The sequence below is a fragment of the Peromyscus maniculatus genome, chromosome 4, assembly GCF_049852395.1.
Source record: "Peromyscus maniculatus bairdii isolate BWxNUB_F1_BW_parent chromosome 4, HU_Pman_BW_mat_3.1, whole genome shotgun sequence".
Classification (NCBI taxonomy): Eukaryota; Metazoa; Chordata; class Mammalia; order Rodentia; family Cricetidae; genus Peromyscus; species Peromyscus maniculatus.
The window spans coordinates 152,074,125-152,098,288 of record NC_134855.1 but is presented as its reverse complement, the minus strand read 5'-3'; the positions used below and the strand labels follow the sequence as shown (position 1 = coordinate 152,098,288).

General features: G+C 46.0%; 1 protein-coding gene across 1 annotated transcript; it reads left to right on the top strand.

Annotated features, from left to right (window-relative positions):
* The first annotated feature begins 655 nt into the window (after positions 1–655).
* Cbln4 (cerebellin 4 precursor) lies at positions 656–8,421 on the top strand. The gene is made up of 3 exons (XM_006985359.4): positions 656–2,499; positions 5,441–5,557; positions 7,060–8,421. The coding sequence occupies exons 1-3, from the start codon at positions 2,209–2,211 to the stop codon at positions 7,255–7,257; spliced, it is 606 nt and encodes a 201-aa protein (XP_006985421.1). The 5' UTR covers positions 656–2,208; the 3' UTR covers positions 7,258–8,421.
* The last annotated feature ends 15,743 nt before the right edge of the window (positions 8,422–24,164 follow it).

The window sequence follows — 24,164 nt, the reverse complement described above, 5'->3', positions numbered from 1 at the left end:
TAACTCTCTTGTTTCTTTACAGCTTAGACAAAGGGCAGCCAACACTGTCACCAATAGCATCACCCTAGAGCACCTACCACTCAGTGGTGGCAGTGCCTACCTCCCTCAACTATGGTTCCAGGCAGCACATCTTTATTTGTATCTTTATAGGAAATCAGGGCTAAGAATCAACCATAAGGGCATCTTGTATCTTAATACTTGGAATTTCAGTGTAGGCTTATGGCACAAGTTCCCTTGGAGAACCTTAGGAGGAGACTAGATTAAAGATGTAGGGCTGGATTCTGCTGGGGAGGAGCTTGAACGCCGTTCCAAGAATCTCATGACCATTAGGGGAGCTTGGTTTGTCCCAAGGACATGGCTCAACCTCTAAACAATAAGCAACCAGTATATACTAATCAGGAGGTCCGAGTGGCTGCTGCCTTCCATGGGGATGTTGTTTTGATTAGAGAGGTAGATGCGATTGCTCTCTTTCAGCTGGAAGTCGAAAAGGAATTTGGGAGTGTCCTGACCCCAGAAAATACAGAACCAGAAAACCAGGGCCATTAGTTAGGAAAGTGTGTCATCAAGGTGTATGTCTTGGCCGAGTTCCTGCAGCCAACTCCAATGCCAAGCCCCACTTCCCAGCTTCCCGTTGGTGGCTGCGGAAGAGGAAAATAAGTTGCCAATAAGAGGCCAAGATGGCAGAGGAGTGCACAGGGGGAGACACATCAAAGCGGAGAGAGGTGCAGCACTCCCAGGTGCTGTATTTTAATCGTTATATTTAAGGGGATCCTGTTCACTAAGACTTTTCTTTGCTTGGGGTGGATGCTCAGTGTGAGTGGGAAGGCGCGCCCCTGTGGCTTCCGAGGCTCAACCTTCTGTGCGGAAGGAAATCAGGCGCCTCCTCCGCACCCCCCCACCCCCACCCTCCCCCCCGCCTCTCCCAGGGCACAGGGCTGCCCCAAGGCTTTCCTGAGCCCGCCAGGCTGGAGGGCTACGTGGGACGAGCTCCGGACCAGGTGCAGCTGGGGACGCTGGTGGATCCACTTTAGAGTCCAGGTAGCAAGCCCCGCAGAACCGCCGCGGTCCTTCCAGAAATCTCTGCATCGGTGCTGCCAGCACCGGCAGCGTTCGGCTCAGAGAGTCCCACGCTGGGCAGGACCAGAGGCTCCGTAAACCCCTCCGTGGCTCCAGGTGGAGCAGGTGGCGAGCAGCCACGGAACCCCGGCAGGCGCGGGCCGGTGGGCATCCTCCTCTGCGCACACCCCACGCGATTTCAAGGGGGCTGAGTGGCCACGGATCTTCGCGGCCGGCCGTGCGGTGTGCCCCGCTCAGGCCGGGTGCGTTCAACGTCACACAGGCGCTGCTCCGCTGGGGTCACCGGACGCCTTTTCTGCTTTCCGGGATCCACAGGCTGAGCGAGCGAGCCAAAGCCATCTGCACTCCCCGCTCCTATAAATAGCACTCGGGTGCCCTCTCGGCGCTGTCCCTCCCGCCTGCGCTGCGCGCCAAGACACAAAGTTGTACGCAGGGACACCGGAACCCAGGGCAGTAGGCGCCCTGCACCTTAGAACGGATTCCGAAATTTGAGCCGCCTACCTGCGTCGGAGTGACACGGGGCTTTTGGGGGGAATTTTTGACCAAGCGCAAGTGGGAGTCGCTAGCATTCTGTCCATGAACACAACCTGGTGTTCTTCGCATCCCCGGAAACACCTCCTGCCTCTGTAATTTGTTCCTGCGCCAGCCAGAGTCCCTCGGACAGGACCGACACCCACACCGCTTGGCACCCGCCACCTTGGCGTTTTCTCGCTGAGTCCTGTCTTCAGCTCTGTGCTTCACCCGGGAGTACTTGGGTTTAGGGTGAGAATTTATTTTGTTCCTTTGAGGTGTGATCGAGAGGGTCTGGAGACTTTTTAGATGTCAAGGGACAAGTGTGGCTGCAGGAGCCCCAGGCAAAACTGATTTTGGGGCGGAGGAGGTTAGGGTAGGGAGTTCTGCATGAGCTGCTTAAAGGACAAAGGTAACAGAACCAGCCAGACAGCTCGAAGGGAGACTTCAACCCAGAGAATTGGTGGAAGTGCGCGCGCCGCCGCCGCTGCCGCCGCCGCCGCCTTTCCTGCAGCGCTGTCGATTTAACCACTGGCATCTTCCCGAGCTCCGGGATTCCGGGGTAGCAGGCAGCGCCCGGGAGCAGAAGAGCCAAGCTGCGGCTTGCGCACCCCGCTCACCATGGGCTCTGCGCGCCGGGCGCTGTCCGTGGTACCGGCTGTTCTGCTGGTTCTCGCACTGCCTGGGCTGCCTGTCTGGGCACAAAATGACACCGAACCGATCGTGCTGGAGGGCAAGTGTCTGGTGGTGTGCGACTCCAACCCAGCCACAGACTCCAAGGGATCATCTTCTTCCCCGTTGGGGATATCGGTCCGGGCAGCAAACTCCAAGGTGGCCTTTTCGGCGGTTCGGAGCACCAACCATGAACCATCCGAGATGAGCAACAAGACACGCATCATTTACTTTGACCAGGTCAGACCCCAGAGGGATGCACGGTGCCCAGTGGGTGGGTGGTCTCAGGGGAGCTGCCTGCCCAGATTAAGCTAGTACGCTTAGGAAGGATGTGGCGAGATCATTTAAGCAGCTACCTCCCTGAAGGTATCAGTCTGAAACTTGAGCTGCCTCCCTTCCCCAACAACCGCAGCCCCCATTCCTCCTTGGTGTCTGGCCGAGGATAGGCCGGCGTGGTGGGGTGGTTTGGGAGCGCAGAGGCAGGCACCTGGAGATGAAGACAAGTTTAGTAGCAACAGGTCATCAGGGGCTGAAGGGAATACTGTCCCTGGATGCTGCGATCTATTGGTAGAGAACTTGGCCCTCTGGTTCAGACTTAGCAGCAGGTGCCCCGGAGATGTTGTGACGGGGGCCCGTAAATGTTTGGATTGTGTTTCCTGGTGGAAGCTCATCTCTCCAACAAGGACTCCACAAGGTGCAGGGACCCTCCCAGGTGGAAGCAGAGATTGGGGGTGGGGTTCTGAGGTCAAATATCACCTCCAGGGCTAGAAACTAGGTTCACTATGCAGAGTCCAGGGTGGCTGGATCAACACCACCCTGCCTGGTGTAGATCAAAAGCCCTTCTAGATACTACTTAGAAAAGTTGTCCACACAGGAAGAAAGGGGATTGAGTAATTGTGCAGAACTTGGGTAGGTAAGCGCTGGGGAGCTGGGCTACCCTTCCTAGGCTTGGTTGGGTTTCTGCAGGGCATTGTAAGTTGCTGAGGAGACACAGAATTTGAAGTTGCAGGGAGGGAATGGGGCTGAATTGATGAACGCGGAAGCTTCTGCCGAGTGGCTCAGCGCTGCGTGGACTGGAGTGATGAGCAACCGCAGGGTATCAGCTTAGCAAAGCCCCCTAGGGCAGAAGCCCAACTCCAGCATTTTGTGTCCAACCCCAACAGTACCTGGAGACTGTCTAATTCTAAAGTCACAGTTCACAGTGGTATGCAGAGCCCGGTGGGCAGGTTAAGTGGGGGTGCAGGATGTGCCAGAAAAGACTTGGTGACATTTGTGCTCCTTACTTAAGTCTCAGCAATACACTGGCCATCTGGTCAGGGACAGAAATGTCTCCCTAGAGGGTCAGTATGGGATAACTATAAATTTAAAAAAATGAATTAAGTAGTCCCTTTGGAGATTCTGGTGCAGTGTTTAACAAAGTGATAGAAAGAAAGCATACCACCACCCCTGGTTGCTGTTTTAGTGCATTATCTAAATGTTGGAACCCTGTGGACATTGCGCTGTCTTTGTTTGGGCATTCTTTTCACTGACCTTCCCATCAATTAGAAGAAGAAAGGGATTTTTCTTTTGTTCAGGGAGCCATGCATCTTAGAGACAACAAGACACATTTAGTTATAAATCTTGATGTGCTTGGATGCTTCAATTACCCTGTGGAGTCCACATCCAGCTTCATGTTTACTAATCAACACTAATCAGGCACTTCTATTTTGTTAATGAAGGATGCCTCTTGTATCTGAATCAGGAAGTCTTGGCTAAGCACCTTACATTATTTTGAATTTGCTGGGAAAAGATATTTTTGTCAACATTTTGCCGGGGAATCTTTCACAGCTGGTGATGGTACTGTAAGAAGTCTGTCTGATCTCAGGTCAGAACAGAGAGCTGATGCTTATGGGGAATAGGCTCAGATCTCAGTCAAATTGCACACATATTTGTATGCCAAGCAGGGCTGAGCCTGGTGCATTTACCTAAACATTCTAAGTATTCTGACATCCTGGTGTGCTGTGGAGAGGCGGTAGTATGCTCTGAGGAAATGATGCAGGAAGTGTGAGTGTAGTAATTTCAACAAGATGACGTTTAAAACAGATAGCAACAGACTGGTTCTGATAAACAGAAAATATATCTTTAGAGACACATCTGACTTTTATGGATTTATTGCTTGGGGAGACATGAAAGAAAGCCTCCTTGTTTAGTTCTGGCCCTAATGCTCTCTCAGAAAGGGACTTACCTCTGAGACACTGAAATTTAACTGAGGATTCACTGAAATACAGAGTTGATGTCAAAACCAGGCCACACATCCTGGGATATAAGGTGTGTTATGGCTTTCTTAGAAACAGTGCTTAACTTCACTTTTCACTTTTGACCCTTAAACTTCAAATGGACTTTAGGTGACTGATAGGATCAAACAAGACACTGAAGAACACAGAAAGGCCACTTAGTTTACTGTCTGCCGCATCCATGCCCTTCTCTTGGCATCCAGCCAGGGCTGACTCATCACCAATGTATTAAGGCTTAGATGGCAAATAAACAAAACAAATGGCCATGGATTGAGGAGAGCCCTGGCAGAGGATTGGGGATGAACCTGGCTTTCCTGGCTCTGCGGTAGCAACTGTTGGTGTCATGGATTACACCCTATGGTGGAGGGGGTATGCCTCTGTATGGTGTCCAGGGATTGCTGCAGAGAGCCCATGGATGTCGATTGGCTGGCTGGATAACGTCACTTCTGGACATCGGGAAGGCTTATAGACTGTGGAGACGTAACTGTGTAGCAGATGCCTTCCATCTGATCCTGCGTAAAGCTAATACAAACCTTTATATGTTGCTTTGATGACCTAGAGACATCCAGCCTGGAAATTGAGGCATAAATACAACACTGTTGTTTTATTTTTGCCTGTACTATTTAAAAGGCAGAAGAAACTTCCATTATGCACATGTTTCCCAAGTCACTTAAGAGGAAAGAAATAGGATTAGCTGTTTTATTCTCTATTGTTTCTAAAGTTAGTTATTGAAAAAAAAGAGAAAGGGAGGAGAGAAGAAGAGAGAGAGAATGAAGATATAAAGGAAAGTAAGAAAGGGAGGGAGGGAGGAAGAAAGGGAAGGAAGGAAGAAGGGGAAGAAGAGGGAATTTGTTTTACTTGGTCAAAAACTATAATAACTTACAATTATTTATTGGTTTTATCTATAGATCCTGGTTAATGTGGGCAATTTTTTCACATTGGAGTCTGTCTTTGTGGCACCAAGGAAAGGAATCTATAGTTTCAGTTTTCATGTAATTAAAGTCTACCAGAGCCAAACAATCCAGGTATGTGCTTCGAACTATGTGCTCTCTGCTCCTGCATTTAATTATTCACTCAAAGATATGCTTGCATTAATTGTCCACCTTTTTCATTTATTTTCAAAACATTGAATTTCCATTTTTCCTTATAACATCCATTTGGGCATTGACAAAAGGCACATAGAAAAATAAGCAGTTGAAATTATTACCCTGATTATAACCTGATATAAAACAAAACAAAACAAAACAAAATAAAACACAGCTCAGCAAAATCTTTGACACAAATATCTACAGATCTTGATTTTTATCTCATTCCTGAACAAAAGTTATTCAAATTTGTAAGGAAAAATTATAAAACTTTACAAATGGGTGTTAAATAAACAAAACAAGCTTGCTTTCATTTAAAAAGAATGAGATGTAATAAACTATTGAAACAACAACAATAACAAAACACAGCTTGGCAAAACCTTCATGACACAGATCTCTACAGACGATCTTGATATTATCTCATGCCTGAACAAAAGTTATACAAACTTACAAGGAATATAAATCTTATAAAAATGTACAAATGGACATTAAATTAACAAAGCAGATTTAGTAAATTTAAAAACTATGAGATACAATTATCCACTGAAACCAAGCTACCAGGGGATGGCTGAGGATACTTTGGAGAAAGGATGCACCTAGCACATCATGCTATAGTTTATTTTTGATCCTCTTGCCCCAGGAACTTCTTCCTAGTTGCAATTGCATGGTTAGTGATGGGTCTTGTGTTGTGCTTGTTCAGACAAGCTTGGTCTTACACACTAGAGCAGATACAGAGATTTTTTTATTGTAGTATTAAAATAAATCAATAGTAAACAATGATACATGTCTATGGAATTCTGAAATATGTTATATTGAATGTTTAGCATTTGTATTACATTTTGTGTCTCTGTGGTTAATAGATGGCATGGTCATCTGTCACTTTTTTATATCCCAGTGTCTTGATCAATTGACCCACCTTAGATTTAATCTCTTCCATATTAATTTTAACCTGGAAAGAGAGAATGTGTAAAGATCACATCTGCTTCCCTGGAAACTCTGACATTTCAAATGACTTTTGTTGTTGCTCAAATTTCAGAAAAGGAGACACCTACTCAAATTCTGGCAGAATGTGGCTGTGTCTGACTTTGTCAGGTCCCAACATTAGGAAGCCCCCTGTCCTCTTTATTACCAAAAGGTTGATGCTGAGTGTATGAGGTCAGTACAGTAGTTAGCTTTGTTTACAGCTGAAGGAAAGCCAGTTTTCACATGACTAGGTGGCTGTTTAGAAGGCATTATTTTTGTGGGTACTTAAGGAAATTTTCATAGGAACACACACACACATTAAATATACACACAACACACACATACATTAAATCTGACCCCATGTATGTCCAGTTTGAAGGGAAAGGAGACTATTTCCTGAGTAACAAATGTCTGACCATTTCCTAGCACACATTTTGATTTTAAAGGGAGCTTTTCAGTGGTCATCTTTCTCCTTCCAGGTGAACTTAATGTTAAATGGGAAACCGGTCATATCTGCATTTGCTGGGGATAAAGATGTGACCCGAGAAGCCGCCACTAATGGAGTGCTATTGTACCTGGACAAAGAAGATAAGGTTTACCTAAAACTAGAGAAAGGTAACTTGCTTGGCGGCTGGCAGTATTCCACGTTTTCTGGTTTTCTGGTGTTCCCTCTATAGAACTCAGCTTCTCCGTGATGCCATGAGTGAGAGCACCCAGCCCTGGGTTCTCGGAAGACCACTTTTCACCCTTGGATTCATGTCTCTTATTGTTCTGTTCGTGAGTGACTATGGATTCTCTTTAAGAACTCTAGACCTGTCTGGACAAATGCAAAGTGTCACAGATTATTTTCATGTGTGTACCAGTTTCCTTACGTGTGAATCAGGACTCCAAAGCTGGAAATCCCTAAATCTGCTTACAAGTTAACAGTCAGAAGCTGTCTCAAGGTTCGTCCCATTTAGTTTCCTGCTGTTACTGCATTGTGGTTTTCATTTCTTTGTTTTTGAAAGACCAGCAAGTAGGTCTGAAAGTTAGAAAACTTGGAAGTTCTGACTCCAGTGGTGATTATGGGACTGCCAAAGACTCGTATATTGTGTGGATACAATGATTACACTTGTTTTCTTTTTATTATAATTACTTTGGAATTGGTTTGTTTTGTTCTCTTAAGGTAACTGGGATTGTATTTTAGTGACTGGCATAGTGTTTTCTCTACCCATAAGGTAACGAATGGCTTGCCTCAAAATGTACCTTAACTCTGAGCTCACCTACATGACCTCCCTCCTGCTCCCTAAAATGAATGCTCCATAGTTGTATTTTAATTATATATGTGAAAGAGTCATATTTTCCAAATTATATTTTCTAATAGGAAAAATAGATCATAATCTGACAAAGAAAAAGTTACTTACCCCAATTCTAAGCGCTCAGTTCCCAAACCTTGGCAAAATAGCTCTCCTTGGTGGAAAATCTTATACTTTATTGCTCAACTTTAATTAACGTGATTGATAATAACCACTTTATTAAAACCATAGGGGATTATTTTCCCCTTCAACATGACCACTTTATTAACTGGAGATGGTATGCCCTTGTTTTTAATTATATCTATTTTTCAAATCTCCTGTTGTGTTTGAAATATCATCTGGTTTTGCCTTAATTCCTTGACTTGTATATATATATTTATCTGTTCAGCTAATATTAAATCCAGATACTCCATAACAAAATTTAGTGCAATATATTATTTTGTCTTTTGTATAGGTCATATGAATTCATAAAATTATTTATGTCTTTGTTGCAGAATAAAGATTATTATATGTTAGTGGGATGGTTGGTTGGTTCCTTTCGGTTCTGGGAATGTGTCTTCTGTGTAGTTTGTCCATTTCCCACTGTCTTCCCCCTTCCTGGTCCTTCCCTCCCCCCAACTTCCTTCCTTCTTCCCTCCCCTCTCTTCTTCTGGTTTCTTCCTGGAGTTAAAAACAAAAACAAACACCTTTCCCGAGTTTTCAGGTAATGTTCTTTGAGTTGATATAGGAAATCTTTACTGTATTTAATCTGTCTAAATCCAGGAGTTGCAAGTTTGCCAAAAGGGAATCAATGAATTTAGGAAACTCTCCCTTCACAAGGACTTGTGAGGAAAATGAAGTTAAAAAGATGTCTTGAAATATCACGAGGTTGCTCCAAGGATGAATGAGTGGTGGCCAGTATCAAGGCTGGTATCTCCAGAGGACTTCAGCAAAGGATCCCCCCTGCCCACAGCACTCCTCCTCAGAGGGAGAGACAAAATTTCTATGACTCTGGGGGTAGTGGTGGCTCCACTCCAGGTCTGTGGCCCTGCTGGTAGCAAGGGTCCTCTGGTAGCTGGAGCCAGAGGAACATGTTACAAAGAGACTCACACGGGTACAACTTTCAGAGTCTGTGATTAATTTCCAAGTTAGGATGTTCAGTCAGCTCCAAGAAGACATCTCTTTTTCCTAGAAAGAGCTCTTTGCAGACACTGGTGACAATCCCTGATGCAGGTTGTCCCCCGCTGGTTTTCAGTTAATAGGCCTGATTTTATAATTTGTAAAAAACAACAACAACAACAACAACAACAACAAAACCCAAAACGACAAACTCATATTGCACACAGAGAGAGAGCAAGGGCGGTGTTCATCCACAGGCCAGTGAACCCTCTAACCATGCACCACTCTGCCTAGCAGATACTTTCACCCCATCTATGCATACCGAGTCTGCAACTGGACATCCCAGCAGGAGAATCATAGGTGAATAGATCTGTTAGTCATTATTTTGGCAACGTTAGTCAAGAGTATTGAAGTGACCAGTGGACACCTGTGGCAGGCTGGAGCAAGTTAGGCTGTTATCAAAATAGGTCAGCATATCAACGTGTTTCACAAATGGACTTGCAGCCATCTTTGAGGGCTTGTCCTTATCTTTCTTGATTCTTCTGAACATAAAAATACATTGGTGAAGCTCTGAGCTTTAACTCCCAAGTTTTAACATGTGCATCTTGGGATGCAGAATCCATTGTGTATTGGGGGACGATGTGAGACTGTGCCTATCAGGTGTAGAGGTCTGTGATGTTGGAGCCCAAGTGAAGAGGTCAGGCCAGGATGAGAGCCATGGAGGCTCATCTCAACTAGGATAGATTGAGAACTATCACAAACCCATTGTTCAGAATGTAAAAATGGCATGAAAGAGCAAAAGCCGGAGGTGGGATGACTTAGTCAAAAAAAGCCCTGACTTTGGGTAGGTACAGGGTGTAGTCCTGTGACCTCCACTTGCTATTCCTGTCACTCTTGTCTCTCTGAGCTTGAATTACTTTATTTGCAAAGTAGTTGGGTGCAGTCGGCTGTGAGGACGCAGAAGGGCACAGGAAGGGCTTTGGGCACAGCGGGAGCTGGGATCTCTAGTCTGACCACTGAATCCTGTGGTCCCCTACGGCCTTTAAATGGGCAGAACAACAAGGAAACCTGTGGAGAGTATAAGATCCTCACTAGGAAGAGGGAAGGAGGAAGGTGTAAAGATTGGTACAAGGAAGAGGGGAGGCAGAGTTGGGATGAAGAACAGAAGTGATGTTGTCACAAACATTTCTGCAAATGGCGCCAGGTGCTCTCTGCTTATTCTATAACTTGAAAAATTGTTTTCAGGAATTGATGTGAACAAAAATGCACACTAATAGAGCTCTGTGTTTGTCTGGGCCCCTCAGCACTCCCAGCATGAGCCCCATTCCCTCCTAGAGGGTTCCTATCTCCTGTTCCCTGATCAAATGCAAACCATTGTCTGCAGCCAGCAATTTCCTCCTCAAAGAAACTCAAGGAAACTAAGCTGAAGGATTAAGCAGCTGTGCAGGGAATCTGCCTGATTCCAGGTGCTTTGGGGGAGCTGCCCATGGCCCAGTATAGACTCCACTGATTTAATTACATTAAAAATTATATTTATTTATTATTATTGCTTAAGTTTGCTCTCCTCTTCCCTTTGATTTTTAGTGATATTTTCTTGTATTCATTTAGCCTCTAGCCTCTACTTTTCTAGCAAATTATTGCTTTAAATTGTGTGTGTGCATGTTTCTCATATGTGTTCACCTGTGTGTACATATTTATCATGTGTGTACACCTGTGTATGCATGTTTGTGAAGGTCAGAGGTCAACATCAGGTGTCTTCTTTAATCACTTTGACCTTATTTTTGAGACACAGTCTCTCAGTGAACCTGGGGCTTACCAGTAGGCTAGCCTAGTTGTCCTTTGAGTCCAGTGAACTTCCTGGCTCCACCTCCCCGGCACTGGGGTTATACATGCATGCCACCACACCTGGCATTTTAGCTCGGTCCTCATGCTTGTGTGGTATGCACTACCCACTGAGCCATATTCCCACCCCCTATTTTAGGTTTTGAAACAATCATTGTCGGCTGACATGGATTGTGTGCTGCAAGATCCCCAGGCTGTGGCATGAGTGATGTCCCTCTCTCCCTGCTTTTCTAGATTTGTCACTTGAAGCCACAGTAATCTGTAGGTGTGGTCCTGCCTTGCATCCCATTGAGGGCCCTAGGCTTTACCGACCCACCTGTACTGTATAAACCACCTGTCTCTTTAGCTGCAGTGTCCATTGGGCTTAGCAAGGCCCACATATCAGTTGATCTAGTGGCTACCAGAAGTGTTGGGAACAGAGATCTGTGGCACATTGGTTCTCACCCAAAGCCTTGGCTCAATTCTGATCCCTAGTGACTCTTTGGTAGAGGAGGCATCCGATTGAATAAGTTGGCATCTAGCTAGGTGGATTTTATTCTCTTCCTAATACAGGTCAGCTTTTAGTGTGGCTTTCAAGTTTAAAATTGCTTGTGCGCGCGCACACACACACACACACACACATATACACACACACCGTCTTTCTACCCACTACCTTTCTGAGAGGCAATAACAGCCCTGTGATCTTGATCCTAAACTCTTTCATCAACTTCTCAAGCTGACACATGTAAGAATCATCTGGGGACCTCGGTCAGATGTTGACTTTGATAGGGTAGATCTGGGAGGGGCTTGTGCTTTCTCACCTGTAACAGGTGCTCCCTGCATTTTCAGCTGCTGCTGTTGGCTTGGGTGCCACAGGAGAAGGACTTCCAACGTCATTTCTACAGCCTAGTTACTCATAGTATATTCTACCTACTATAGCACCTACAGCCTCTGGGGCTTGCTAGAAACCCTCCCTGATGGTGGGGCCAAGACTCAACCCAGACCTACCCAGTTGCAATCTGCATTTTAACAAGGGTCTCTGTCCTTGTCAAGAGGTTTGGTTTCATAGATTTATTCATTTTATTTTATGTGTGTGGGTGTCTGCATGTATGTCTGTGCACAGTGTGCATACAGTTCATTCAGAGGTCAGAAGAGAGCATCAGATCCCCTGGAACTGTAGTTACAGACAGATGGTGCTGGGAATTGAACCTGGATCCTCTAGAAGAGCAGTAAGTGCCCTTCACTGCTGTTCTACCTCTCCAGCCCCATGTGAGGGGTTTTAAGTACCGCCAAGTCTTAGAAGCCCTGTCTTTAAGGGAGACTGCCTGCATTGGGAGTATATGGGACATCAGGTAGCCTCAGTCTAACAAAGTCCACAGTGAGTCCACACAGGTTCAGGGTGTTTTCTTTGCGGTGACACAGGCATATGAGTCTACATGTGACTCAACGTGTTGTGGCTGCTTTGATCTCTGCGAGCAGTGGTGCTCACTCAGGTCCAGGCTTCCAAGGGGATCAGTCTGGCACCTCATGCTGCGAGGGAGGAGAGCCAGGGGACCATCTGGAACACAACAAGCAAGGATTGCTCTGAGTGGAGGAAAGATGCTGGACTGCTGGGCTGAAGACAAAGGTAAGTCATCCACAACACCTGACATCTGGGAATGAAAGAAAGCCCCCAGGAACCTTCTCCCACACTAGCGTTTGTTGTGAAGCAGGGGGCAGGTGGAGGACTGCAGCTTGCTTTCCTCTGTAAACAAAGTGCTCCCGCCCTGGAGTGGCAGCGCCTCTCTCTGTATGAAGATAGCTTTTTTTTTTTTCTCTCCACTGGTCTCTAATACTTCTCTGTTTTTGTCATGTTTAAGCTTTGCTGTCAAAGCATAATCAATAACAGACAGAAAATACAGAGAAATTAGTGTGGAGTAGGCAACTATTTCCACGTTTTTTTCCCCTTATCTTCATGACAAGTGTATATACACACACACACATATGAAGGGCTTGACTGACTTACCTGGCAGGGAGTCATTTCATAGTAGTTTTCTTTCATAGCTTTCATACAGAAAAAGGGAATGAAATCCAAGAAGCAGTGGTTGGACCAGTCTTGAGGTGGGGGTACAGAGAGGACCATCACCCAGCAACTAACAAACAAGCTGTGCTGTGTGTGGGAATGGCTGCCAGGCCACAGGATAGTACTTGGTGTCACCATGCAGCCAGGAGGGTTTGGGGGGGGGGTTGTTGCCACTGGCCAAGCAGTTGGAGGATCACCTTAACAGTTACAGGTCAGAAAATGACTCCAGGCTCTGAGTTACACAAAAAATCCTGTTCTGTCTATGTGTGTATGGGATGGTGGTGGTGTACATGTGGTGGATATGTGTAGATGCATGTGTGTCTGTGGGGGATAGTTGGTAATGCATGTATGTGATGATATATATGGGTGCATATGGAGGGTGCACATGTATGTATATGCATTTGAATGTAGAGGCCAGAGGTGAATTTCAGGTGTCAGTCCTCAGAAGCTGTCCACTTTATTTTCTGAGACAGGGTCTCTCTACAAAGCCCTTTCTGTCCTGGAACTCACTATGTAGGCCAGACTGGACTCAAATATACAGAGACCCTCATGCATCTGCCCCTGAGTACTGATATTAAAGGTGTGTGCTACCTTTAATGTGTAGCCCAGGCTGGCCTCAAACTTGTCATCCTCCTGCTCCTACCTCCATAGGCAAACCCTACTGCCATGTGTCACCACAATTGGCGCCACACTGTTTTTGAGTCAGAGTCTCTCACTGAGATCTAGGATCACTAATTCAGCTGGGCTGGCTGGTCAGTGAGCTCCAGGGATCTTATTTCCATCTCTCTGCAGGGCTGGCATGCTCAGCATTCATATAAGTGTTCTGGGGATCAAACTCAGGCCCTCATGATTTTATGGCAAGCAGAGCCGCTTCGATGACTGAACCATTTCTTCATCCTCTAACAAAATATGTGTGCTCTGTGCTCTGCAGCCCCTGTCTCGAGGACCCGAGCCCTGGTTCACTATCATGATGCCCAGCCTGAGTGATGGGACTCTCAGCATGGAGCTGGGAGTTTTGTTTTCTGTGTTCCTCTTTGTCTGTGAATAGCAGGAGACTCTTTTCTTCTAAGATCCTCTCCCTTTGCTGTTTAAAAATGCATAAACAGTCACACGTGTTTCTTTTAAAATATCTTAGCTTTTACTGTTAGCATTTTTAACACCACAGTCAAGCACTGTCAGGATTTTGCCCTAATGCAAAAAACAAAAACAAACAAACAACCCCCCCAAAACAAAAAACAAATGGAGGAAATGCTAACAAAGGAAGCATTTGATCAAAATAGCAGCATTCAGAGAGAAAAACTAATTCTGAAAAAAATATAAGCAGGAAAATAACCATTAAATCTTTGCTAGTATCCGATTTAACAATTCAATGGAGAAGAGTGAGATTGATATTTTATGTCAATAAGTTGTCATCATCCTATTTTGAGAATTAAGGGCCCATACTCTGCAGATTCAGTGCCCCCCTTCTTTCCTGAGAGTTAAGGTCAGTTATCTGCATGTGGATGGACCCTGCCACACAGGACTCAGCTCCTGTTTATTAGAGATGACTTCTGAACCAAGGCTGCATCTACATCTACCCTTTCATTTTTTGGGCTAGGCTGACCAGAAGAAATAATGCTGCTGAGAGAGCCTGGTAGCATCTCTCAGGGGAGAGGATCACCTCACATTCTAGCAATTCAAGGGGAAGCCACAGTTTGCTCTTTCTGGCCTGGGAGCCAGTCTTAAGCTAAGGCTTCCAAGGCTGCAGGATTTCAGATTGGTACCAGAAGCCCCTGGGCTAGTCTCAGGGGCCAGAGGACTTTTCCTGTTTTTCCTTCTTGGAAGATGGTAAGGCATATTTTACAAGCACTCGTAAAGGGACCATGGAATCCTTAAGAACCATTATGTCCTGCTGTACAAGATTCCTCACTTTCTGAATTGTTAAAAATAAAAAAAAGTCCCAGGTCCTCCTTTATGATGCTAGTTGGCACAGTGCCATGAGCTGAGGTAGCCTTGAAACCACAAGGTCATCCATGGCATTTTGAGAATTCAAGGGTAATATCTGCTAGGAAGGCAGACAGGCAAAAATCTTCTCTTGGGGCTTGGGGTGTCAATTTTGTTTTTGTTCAATCCCCCCCCCCAACAGGCTTATAAGAAATTATTTATTCTACCCTAGGTCTCTGGGCTATCCAGTCTCTGGTACAACTGGCCTTCCTCCCCACAAAAAAGTCAATGGAATGAATCCTAGTGGTGTTCTGCTACATTCATAGATCGGTGCTTTGTCTAGCCATCATCAGAGGCTTCATCTGGCAGCAGATGGGAGTGGGTGCAGAGACCCACAGACAGACATTATTCTGAAAGTCTAAATTGGAGGTCTATATAGGGTCCCTCCCCTTGGAGACTGGGGAACCCAGCAGAAGAGGGAGTGGAAAGGTTGTAGGAGTCAGAGGGGTTGGATGACCCCAGGAGAACACAGCCCACTGAATCCACTAAGCAGGGCTCCCATGGGCTCACAGAGACCGAAGTGGCAAGTATGGGGTCTGCATGGTCTGCACCAGGTCCTCTGTTATGGCTGTTAGCTTGGTGTCTCTGTGGGACTCCTAATAGTGGGAGCAGATGTATATCTGACTGTTTTGTCTGCACTTGGGACTCTTTTTCTCCTACTGGGTTGCCTTGTCCAGCCTCAACATGAGGGCTTTTGACTTGTCTTATTGTATCTTGTTTTGTCATGTTTGGTTGTTATCTCTTAGAGACCTGCTCCTTTCTGAAGGGAAATGGAGGGGCAGTGGATTTGGGGAAGAGGGGAACTGGGAGGAGAAAAGTGAGGAGGAGTTGAGGGAGGGAAAACTGTGCTTAGGAGTATTGTAGGAGAGAAGAATCTATTTTAAAAAATCAAATATTCTGAAAAAGGAAATTATTTGCTTACTATTTAACTCTGTGTATGTATATGCCCACATTCATCTGAGTGCACATGTGTGCATGCGTATCATGTGATGGCCAGAGGCCAATGTGGGGTGGCTTCCTCAGTCACTCTCCATACTAGTTTTTAGAGACAGCGTTTTTTACTGAACTCAGAACTTAGTGATTTGGCTAGACTGGCCAGCACAAGAACTCCAGGAATTCCTATCTCCATCTCCCCAGTACTGAAACTAAGGTATGCTTTGCTACCCTGGGCTTTTTACATGGATTCTGGGGACAGAATGCAGATCTTTATCCTTATAAGGCGAGCACTTTGCCAAATGAGCTGTCATCTCGGCCTCCACCATTTTTTTACACTGGAGAAACACCATACACCGTGTGCCCACTGTGTGCTAAGTGTGCCCACTGTGTGCCCCGTCCCCTGAACCTGGCCTTTCCTCATTGCTGCATGATGCCCCACTCTTGGCATATGCTGCAGTTTATGGGTGGCAACTTTGCCATGTGCATGCAGAGAGAGCATAGTGTTAGCATGGGCTGGGCTGAGTGTTTGAAAACAGACACCTACTACAAGCCGTCCCCTCACTGATTTTACCAGGTGTTCTTTCAGGGCTAAGCTTTGTGCAAAGGCTGAAGAGTGATACAGGGCCTCCTGGTACAATGGTGGGAGCTGAATGCTTCAGAAGGGAAACTCTTTGTTGTGTGGCATTGTCTGATTTCTAAAGAGCGTCTTTGGTTCTAGGAAGTGAGCATTTCAGACCTTTGCCTTGGTCTGTGGTAGCTGATTCAGGCCCTTTGAAGCTCACTTGGACCCCTGTGGAGAGCAGGTCTCTGGTGGGTTCCAGTCCACAGGAAACCCAGTTGGCATCTGTAACCGGGGACATGGGTTTCCCCTTGAGGATCAGCCCATTCCTCTGAGCCAACACACAGCCTCCTCTAAAGCTTAAGTGAGGTATGAACTCATGTATTTAGGTTCGTAAGGAAAGCAACTCCTCAGGAATCTTGTGTGATTACACTTCCTTTTTCTCTCTGAGACTCCTACACCCACTTTGTAGTTAGAACGGTTGGTGAAAAATTTCTTCTCATTTTTTTTACTTCCAGCCTCTCATTGCATGAGTTTTCCCAACAGAAACTGTGGCTGAGCAAGAGCAGGTCATGGCTCTAGGTGAATTGTGGCAGGAATGGCTGGAAATTTTCCAAACTATTTGCTTTTGCTACATTTTTTTTCCCTCAAGAAGAAAGAAGAGATGAGTCAACAGTGAGCTTGGGAAGGTGAAGGAGAGGCAGGGGCTGGGAGAAGGAACATGCTCACTCCATCAGGCTATCCTTCCACTCTGCGGTGTGGGCATCCCACTGAGTCGGTGTGCTGAATGCTCACAGTCCTGGCCATGCTTGGCGTGACTGTGAGCCTGTCTCTGAAGCTGGCCCTGGGGATCCCCATCCTTCTTCCTGCTGGAATGCAGGTGTGAACCGAGATGAACGAGGAGTGATGAGGATGCCTTTACTCCAGAGGGTGTGGAGTGGGTAGGGCCGCTCTTAATCCCAAGGAGGGATGTGGATTCTGGAGCAAGCTGGCTCTGGATGGGTCACTGAGACCAAGTTTCCTTCTGTCCTTACTTAAATGAAATAGGGAGGGGTAGGAGCCTTCCAGGACCTGCTCCCGGGTGCTTGGGAGGAATTGTGCTGCCCAGTGACTGTGAAGGGTGTTGGAAAGCTACCAGGACAGTGTGTCCTCCAGACAACCCCTAAATGACCTTGGGCATATAAGTGGCAACTGCTATTTTCTTCCTCGCTTCCCCAAGAGGATTTTAGACTCTCTAATTATCTTGAAACCTCACTTCACCTAAGACCTCTGGGGATGCTCAGTACTGATGTTGTACTGTTTCTGCACACACTCCCCCGCCCTTCCCTGATTTCTGAATCTATAGTTGTAGCGTGTGAGCCGAAGAAGCTGCAAACCCCCTTAGTGCCACAGGGATTGCTATTTCTTTAGAGTCTCACTGTGCAGGCAAGGCGAGCCTCTAACTTGTGATCCTCCCACATGTGGGTGCTGGGATTAGACATGTTGACCAACAGGCCAGCCAAGGCTCATATCAGCTGCTCCTAGCCTGCCATAGGAAAATGAGCCTTTAAAGAAAAATACATGCTGGGCTCTGCAAGGCACAGGTAGCCACCCTAGTGTGAAGCTTGCTTTTAATACTATAATGAGGAATTATTGTGTCTTTATTGCCCATTGTTTTCTTTTAAAAATGCTTTCAATTAAACAATTTTAAAATTAATTAATTAATTAATTATCTATGGATGTGTGTGTGTGTGTGTGTGTGTGTGTGTGTGTGTGTGTGTGTGTGTTTGTATCCATGTGCCACAGCATCTGTAAGGTCATAGGACAACATGCAGGAGTCTGTTCTTTCCTTCTACCAATTGCAGGTCTCGGGAACTGAACTCAGGTCCTCTGGCTTGAGGGCAAGCTCCTTTACCTGCCGAGCCATCTTGCCTGCCTCTCCTATTGTTTTCTTAGTGCAACCACTAAGTTTGAGACAAGCCGAGGAAGTCCAAGTGAGAGGGGGTTCTTTGTATTCTCAACTGAATAAATAGCACCAACTTGAACCATTGCCAGGTGGTTTATTTATTGCTCCTTATGGTTTCTGAGCATTCAAATGATCACTTGTTCACTTAAAACACAACAAATCATGCTGCTGCCTGTGGGGCAAACCCTAGAGAGATGAGTCTCTTTTCCACTCTCCTCATGGGGTCTATGACTTCTTAGGTCTGGAGTGGGGATGAGGGTCACAGGTCTGTCCTGATTTTTCTACAAATTCTTCAGATGATCCCAGTGACTAAGAGAGACCTTTCTGATGCCACCATCATTCAGGCTCAGGTAAGACCCTGACTGCGGGTGAGAGTGTAGGTCATTGGTAGTACCTTTGCAACCTAGCATGTGCAAGACCCTGGCTTAGAGCTGCACAGTTGTGGGGAAATGAAACTGAGTTTAACTCATCCTTTCATCTAAAATCCATTAAGAAAACATCTGTGCCAAGTTTCAGATATGACTCACAGGGAGTTTGCTGTAGTGTAGTCAACAAAAGCCACTCAGAGCTGATGGAGTCACAGGCAGGAGGGAGGACCCCTGGGTAGTGCTCATAGGGATGCTCTGTGAATGCTAGAACCGGGAGGAAGGGCCTTCCTAACTGGTCCCAGTCCTCAGCCCTGGAAAGCAGGTTGATGGGAGGCCCTGTGAGAGTCCCCAGACTTGACTTCTTATGTGCTGAAGTTGTTGCTGGTGACACAGCCTCAAACTGCACCAAGGAAGCCCAGGAAGATGGCCGACCCTCCAGTGACAATTGCTGGTGACATACTCAGCCAACTGCTAATTCTTAGATTCTTCCCTGGCTCCCACAAGGGAGCCCAAAGATGCCCTTTGTGTAAGAGGTCACAGGGGGAGGTCTAGAACCCCCGGGGGATTTGCAGAGTCACGGTCTGTCTCAGAGCACCCTCCTAGCCCTTATCTTGCTGCCTATGTGAGGGTGTGTGCTCTGCAGACCTTGAGAACAAGTGTGGATTCCCTTCACCATAGGAACACCAAGAACAGCAGTGAACCTGGGCACCTGGAAGAGCATGACAAAGATTCTAGACGATGTTCCCACTAAGAAACTTTTACAACTGATGTCGTAGGCCTGTGCACATGTGGGTTCATTTGAACACATTTGTGTGTATGAGTGTGTTTTAGGGCATCTGTGTATGTATCTGTGTGTTCTCTTTTAAAGAATAAAACTGAGTTCACACCACTTTGTAGCTATCTTTCCCTGTTAACCTACTGCCAATACATTTTTTAGTATAACTTCTTTATGTTATTTCGGAGCATTAAAAACATGTCCCACAGAACCATTTTTGCTCATGAACTCTTTGAAGACTCCTTGTCCCCAAGTACTTAAGCACGTGTTTCTAACAGACAAGGAACATCTATAGCACTATCCTATAACACTATACAAATACACTGGCTCCCAAGCTCCAATGGGTTTCAATATTTGTCTCAACAGTGTCCCCTGTAGCAAAAGATTCTGCATTAGAATTGTGTTTCTCACTCTGGCATCATGTCACTCACACCAGAGATTTCCTCAGTCACCACCTACCTCCAATGACCTTGACTCCTTCTGTGGGTGTGAGGTCATATGTGTGCACATGTAGGATGTGTACATATGGAGCTCAGAGTGGTGTCAGGCATCTTCCTCAATCTCTCCATTGTATTTTTTGAGGAAGGCTCCCTCACTGCACCTAACTTACTGATTCATCTAGAGATCTGCTCTGTCCCTTCTGCAAACATTTCAGGTATCCCATGCTTGTGTGGCAACCAGTTTACCAGCTGGGCATTTCCCCAGCCCTAGCCCTGGCTTCTCTGAGGATGACAGGTCGGGTGCTTGTTTTGTCTTGTTCCCTCACTTTGGATTTGTTTCATGACCTCCTGATTGAATTCCAGCTAGGCATCTTCATCAGAGACTTATGGAAGTGCGGCTGTTTGCAGCCTTGTGGGTGGCACAATTTAATTTTGTCCCCATTCCTTGTGATACACTTATGACGGTCAAGGTGGAGCCTCCAGGTTGACTACAGCTGCTGTTGGTCTCTTCATCCTCTTAGAATTAAGATACATCTGACAGCAGGTCTTTGTGGCTACAGGAACGTCCCATCTTCCACCAAACTGTGCACTCACCTGCCTGTTTAGATTTGTGTTCTTCTGGCGTCTGAGTTTATTCATCGGCTGTAATCCATTGCTACCATTATTGGTTTAAAATTTCAGATTGTTTCAGTTTGATCAGAGGAGCCCTTTAGTTTAGTTTCAATTTACAAAACACATTTCCATCCTTGAGCATGGCTTTATGCTCAACTTGTGCATCTTCTTTCTTAGTACAGGAAATAGCTGTTTCTCTAAGGCACTGGCCCTTTTTGTGGGATTGGTATTCAGAAGCTAAGACTCGAGAGATAGATGTGCTCCTTTTTACTGGCATTGGTGCCCATGAGGACTCTCCGTGGACAATCCAGGGAGAATCATGATGTATAATACACATCCACGACCACCCATCCATCTCTCCATCCAAACTGAATTTCCCTCGCTGCCTTCTAGTTCTAGTTCCAGGTCATCTTCGGTGTCTCTCTTTCTATGTCTACACTCCACTTCTTGGAAATAAAGAGGTGTGCCCCGCTCTAAGGTCAGTCTCCCTCTTTGTCCCCACTAGGGCCTTCTTTTCTCCACCCACAATGCACTTCTTCATGCTGACAGTGTGAATGCCTTCTTCAGCTTCTGAATGCAACCCTGGCTTTGCATTTCTTCCCTTATGCAAATACCCTTCTCACTGTTGGGCTTCAGCCTCCTCGTGTGTGTGTGTGTGTGTGTGTGTGTGTGTGTGTGTGTGTGTGTGTGTGTGTGTGTTTTGCCTAGTGGATTCCTTGTTAACCTATGTTGGCACCAACAATGAAGTGGGCTATTACACGCACACACACACACACACACACACACACACACACACACACACACAAACAAACACACACACACACCCCAAACCTACACACCTGCCTTGTGTATGTGCTTCGTACAACTTTATTATCTGATTTATCTGTGTGTATGTTTTCCTTGATTTATCTCCATCCTTTAAATGAGGCCTCCATCATCAGGTGGCTTTTTTTCTTTCTCTCATCAACACAAGCCTTGACACAGTAGGGGTTATATTAATTAGGGATCTCTGGAGGAACAGAACCAACAGGAGACAAACCTCTAAAAGGGTTTATTCTAGATCTTGGAGGACATGATTATGGAAGCTGAAAAGTCTGATGACACGCCATCTGTGAGCTGGAGCCTGGGAAACCACTGAGTAGATAGAAGGGTGGCAAGACAAAGAGCTGATGGGGCAGAGTCCCATCTGAGTCTTCAGGCCTGAAGACCAGGACATGCAGGGCAGCAGGACACAGGGGGCGACAGGAAATGGAGGTCAGCAGGACATGCAGGTCAGCAGGACATGTAGGGCAGCAGGGCATGGAGGTCAGCAGGACATGGAGGACACAGGGGGTGACAGGACATGGAGGTCAGCAGGACATGGAGGACAGCAGGACATGCAGGTCAGCAGGACATGTAGGGCAGCAGGACATGCAGGGCAGCAGAAGATGAGTGTTCTGGCTCAGAGCCAGGCAGAGAGCAAATCCAACTTTTCTCCATTCTCTCTTCCTATGCAGGTCCTCAAGGGCTTGGCTGCTGCCTGTTTCACTGGGGGAGGGGCCTTCTGCTTTACTCAGTCCACCAATCCAGAGTTTCATCTGACCAAGCCAGAGAGCTGAGTACCCCAATGTCTTTCTCAAGTTGCTTCAGAGTACGAAGACCCACAGGGGTCAATCATCAAGCTCTGATCGAAGGAAGGCGTTCTGAAGCTGTTAGTTTAATGTACAAATCCCCACTGTTATCATCAGGTAGCCTTCAAAAGTGAGGTAGACCATTTAGTATCTGTTGTAGCATTTAGCACTTCTTGTGAAAATCATTCATGCTGTCCTCTAATATATCAGACTCTCTCCATTCCAGACACACAGGTAGGCCATGTAACAAGAATATGACCACATAGCATCCCAGTAAAACAGGAGCAAAAGTGATCTGTGCCACTTCTAAGAAGGTACAGGGGGCACAATTTGCATTATTTCATCATTTTTTTCTCTGAAGACCATGATAAACATATACTGAAGTATCTTGTGTTAATAAACATACTCCCTGCCCCCCCCATCTTGTATTGGGTGTCCATTGAGAGCCAAAATAAACACTTGACGCAATCAGCAGAGAAACCCCTCTTTTGTTGCTGCTATAGCTGGTGTGTGTTCCAGTCCTAACCCATCCAGGTGACACATGGCTTCAAATGGGGATGACAGAGTAACTCTTCATTCCCTTTGAGCCACAGGAAACACCTTGTCGATAAACAGGAAACTCACATGCAGCCTCTCTAGGAGAGAGGAGTGAAGGACCAAGTATGAACAGGTTGTTAATTTTCTTCAGGCACATAAGGAATCCAGCCAGGTGGTCCCATGACTCCTTACATGATGTACTACATGTGTAGACCCAGGTTCCACACAGCAGCTGACAGCCTACATGACTCACCAAGCCTCATTCTCTCCTCTAATGTCTGTGATTACCAAAATGAGGAAGGATGTTCAGTTCATTAATGCCCTCTTTAAGAGATGACCTGTGACTCTGCAGCAGCTTTGTCTCCTTGCTGTGTCTTGGTGATTAATGCCTTGAGTCCTTGTACCCGTGACTTGGACAAGGCCAAAGGTCACACCTGGGGACACTAACTCACCAGACCAGTTCCTTTGGGTAGATAGAGTAACCTACTTTGTCTGAGTGGTCTTGGCTCAAGGTCTCACACTAGGCTCAGTCAAGTTCTCAGCCAAAGCCACGGTTTTGTCTGAAGCTCCACCAAGGAGGAATCAATTTCCAAACCTATGCAGTTGATGACAAAATTCATCTCCTTGACATATACCTGTGGACCAGAAGCCTCAGTTCTTCCTCAATAGTTGACATAAAGTTGGTTCCAGTTACATGGAGCTTCTCCTCTACAGCAGCTTGCTTTGTCAATGTGTGCCCACCAAAGTGGCAGTGGATGTCCAGCAAATCAAGTGCTAGCTAAACATTGTTTTTTATTATATTCTGGTCATTAGAAGCAAGTCACTTGGTACAGCTGTCCCTGGAATGATGATATTACACAAGAAAAGGTAAGGGCCTGGGAATCACTGGGGGATTAATAAAGGAAAATTCATTGGCGGATAAAGTAAACTGAGAAAGACAAACACTTTAAGAAGATAGACACCCAAGGTAAACCATCACAAGAGAACTCTCATTGATCCAAGGGTAACAACAACTGGACTTTTAAATGTACACAGAGTTACCCTAGTTTTAAGACTGAATCATTAGGGAAATCAAAGATACCTTAGACATTAGGAGGACCAGTTTGGACAATACAGCTTACATGTTATAACTAATGAAATTTCACTGACAGTGAATTAGAATTACTTTCATTACTGTGTTTAAGTTCAATGACAAATTTTTACATATTGGTTGGATTTTAATCCTATTGGTCTTTTCCTAAGGACACATTTTATACTGGAGATAATTAGTTTGGGTTAATTGTTTGACCCAAGTCAGGACTCTCACTCAGAAAGAGATCACAGAGATCAGGAGTAGTTGTTTATTAAGTCTTTGGCATGAAGGAGATTGGATTTGTAGGTTGTGAATGGTCCATGAATTTCCAGGAGGTTCTCCCTGATGCAAGTCCCTTCCTTCCTTCCTTCCTTCCTTCCTTCCTTCCTTCCTTCCTTCCTTCCTTCCTCCCTCCCTCCCTCCCTCCCTCCCTCCCTCCCTCCCTCCCTCCCTTCCTTCCTTCCTTCTTTC

What these genes read in the sequence shown, in the direction of transcription:
- Cbln4 (XM_006985359.4), top strand. Translation starts at nt 2,209, where the DNA reads ATGGGCTCTGCGCGCCGGGCGCTGTCCGTGGTACCGGCTGTTCTGCTG. An exon ending in GCATCATTTACTTTGACCAG is followed by an intron (nt 2,500 to 5,440) that starts GTCAGACCCCAG and finishes TTTTATCTATAG; the next exon opens with ATCCTGGTTAATGTGGGCAA. An exon ending in ACCAGAGCCAAACAATCCAG is followed by an intron (nt 5,558 to 7,059) that starts GTATGTGCTTCG and finishes TTCTCCTTCCAG; the next exon opens with GTGAACTTAATGTTAAATGG.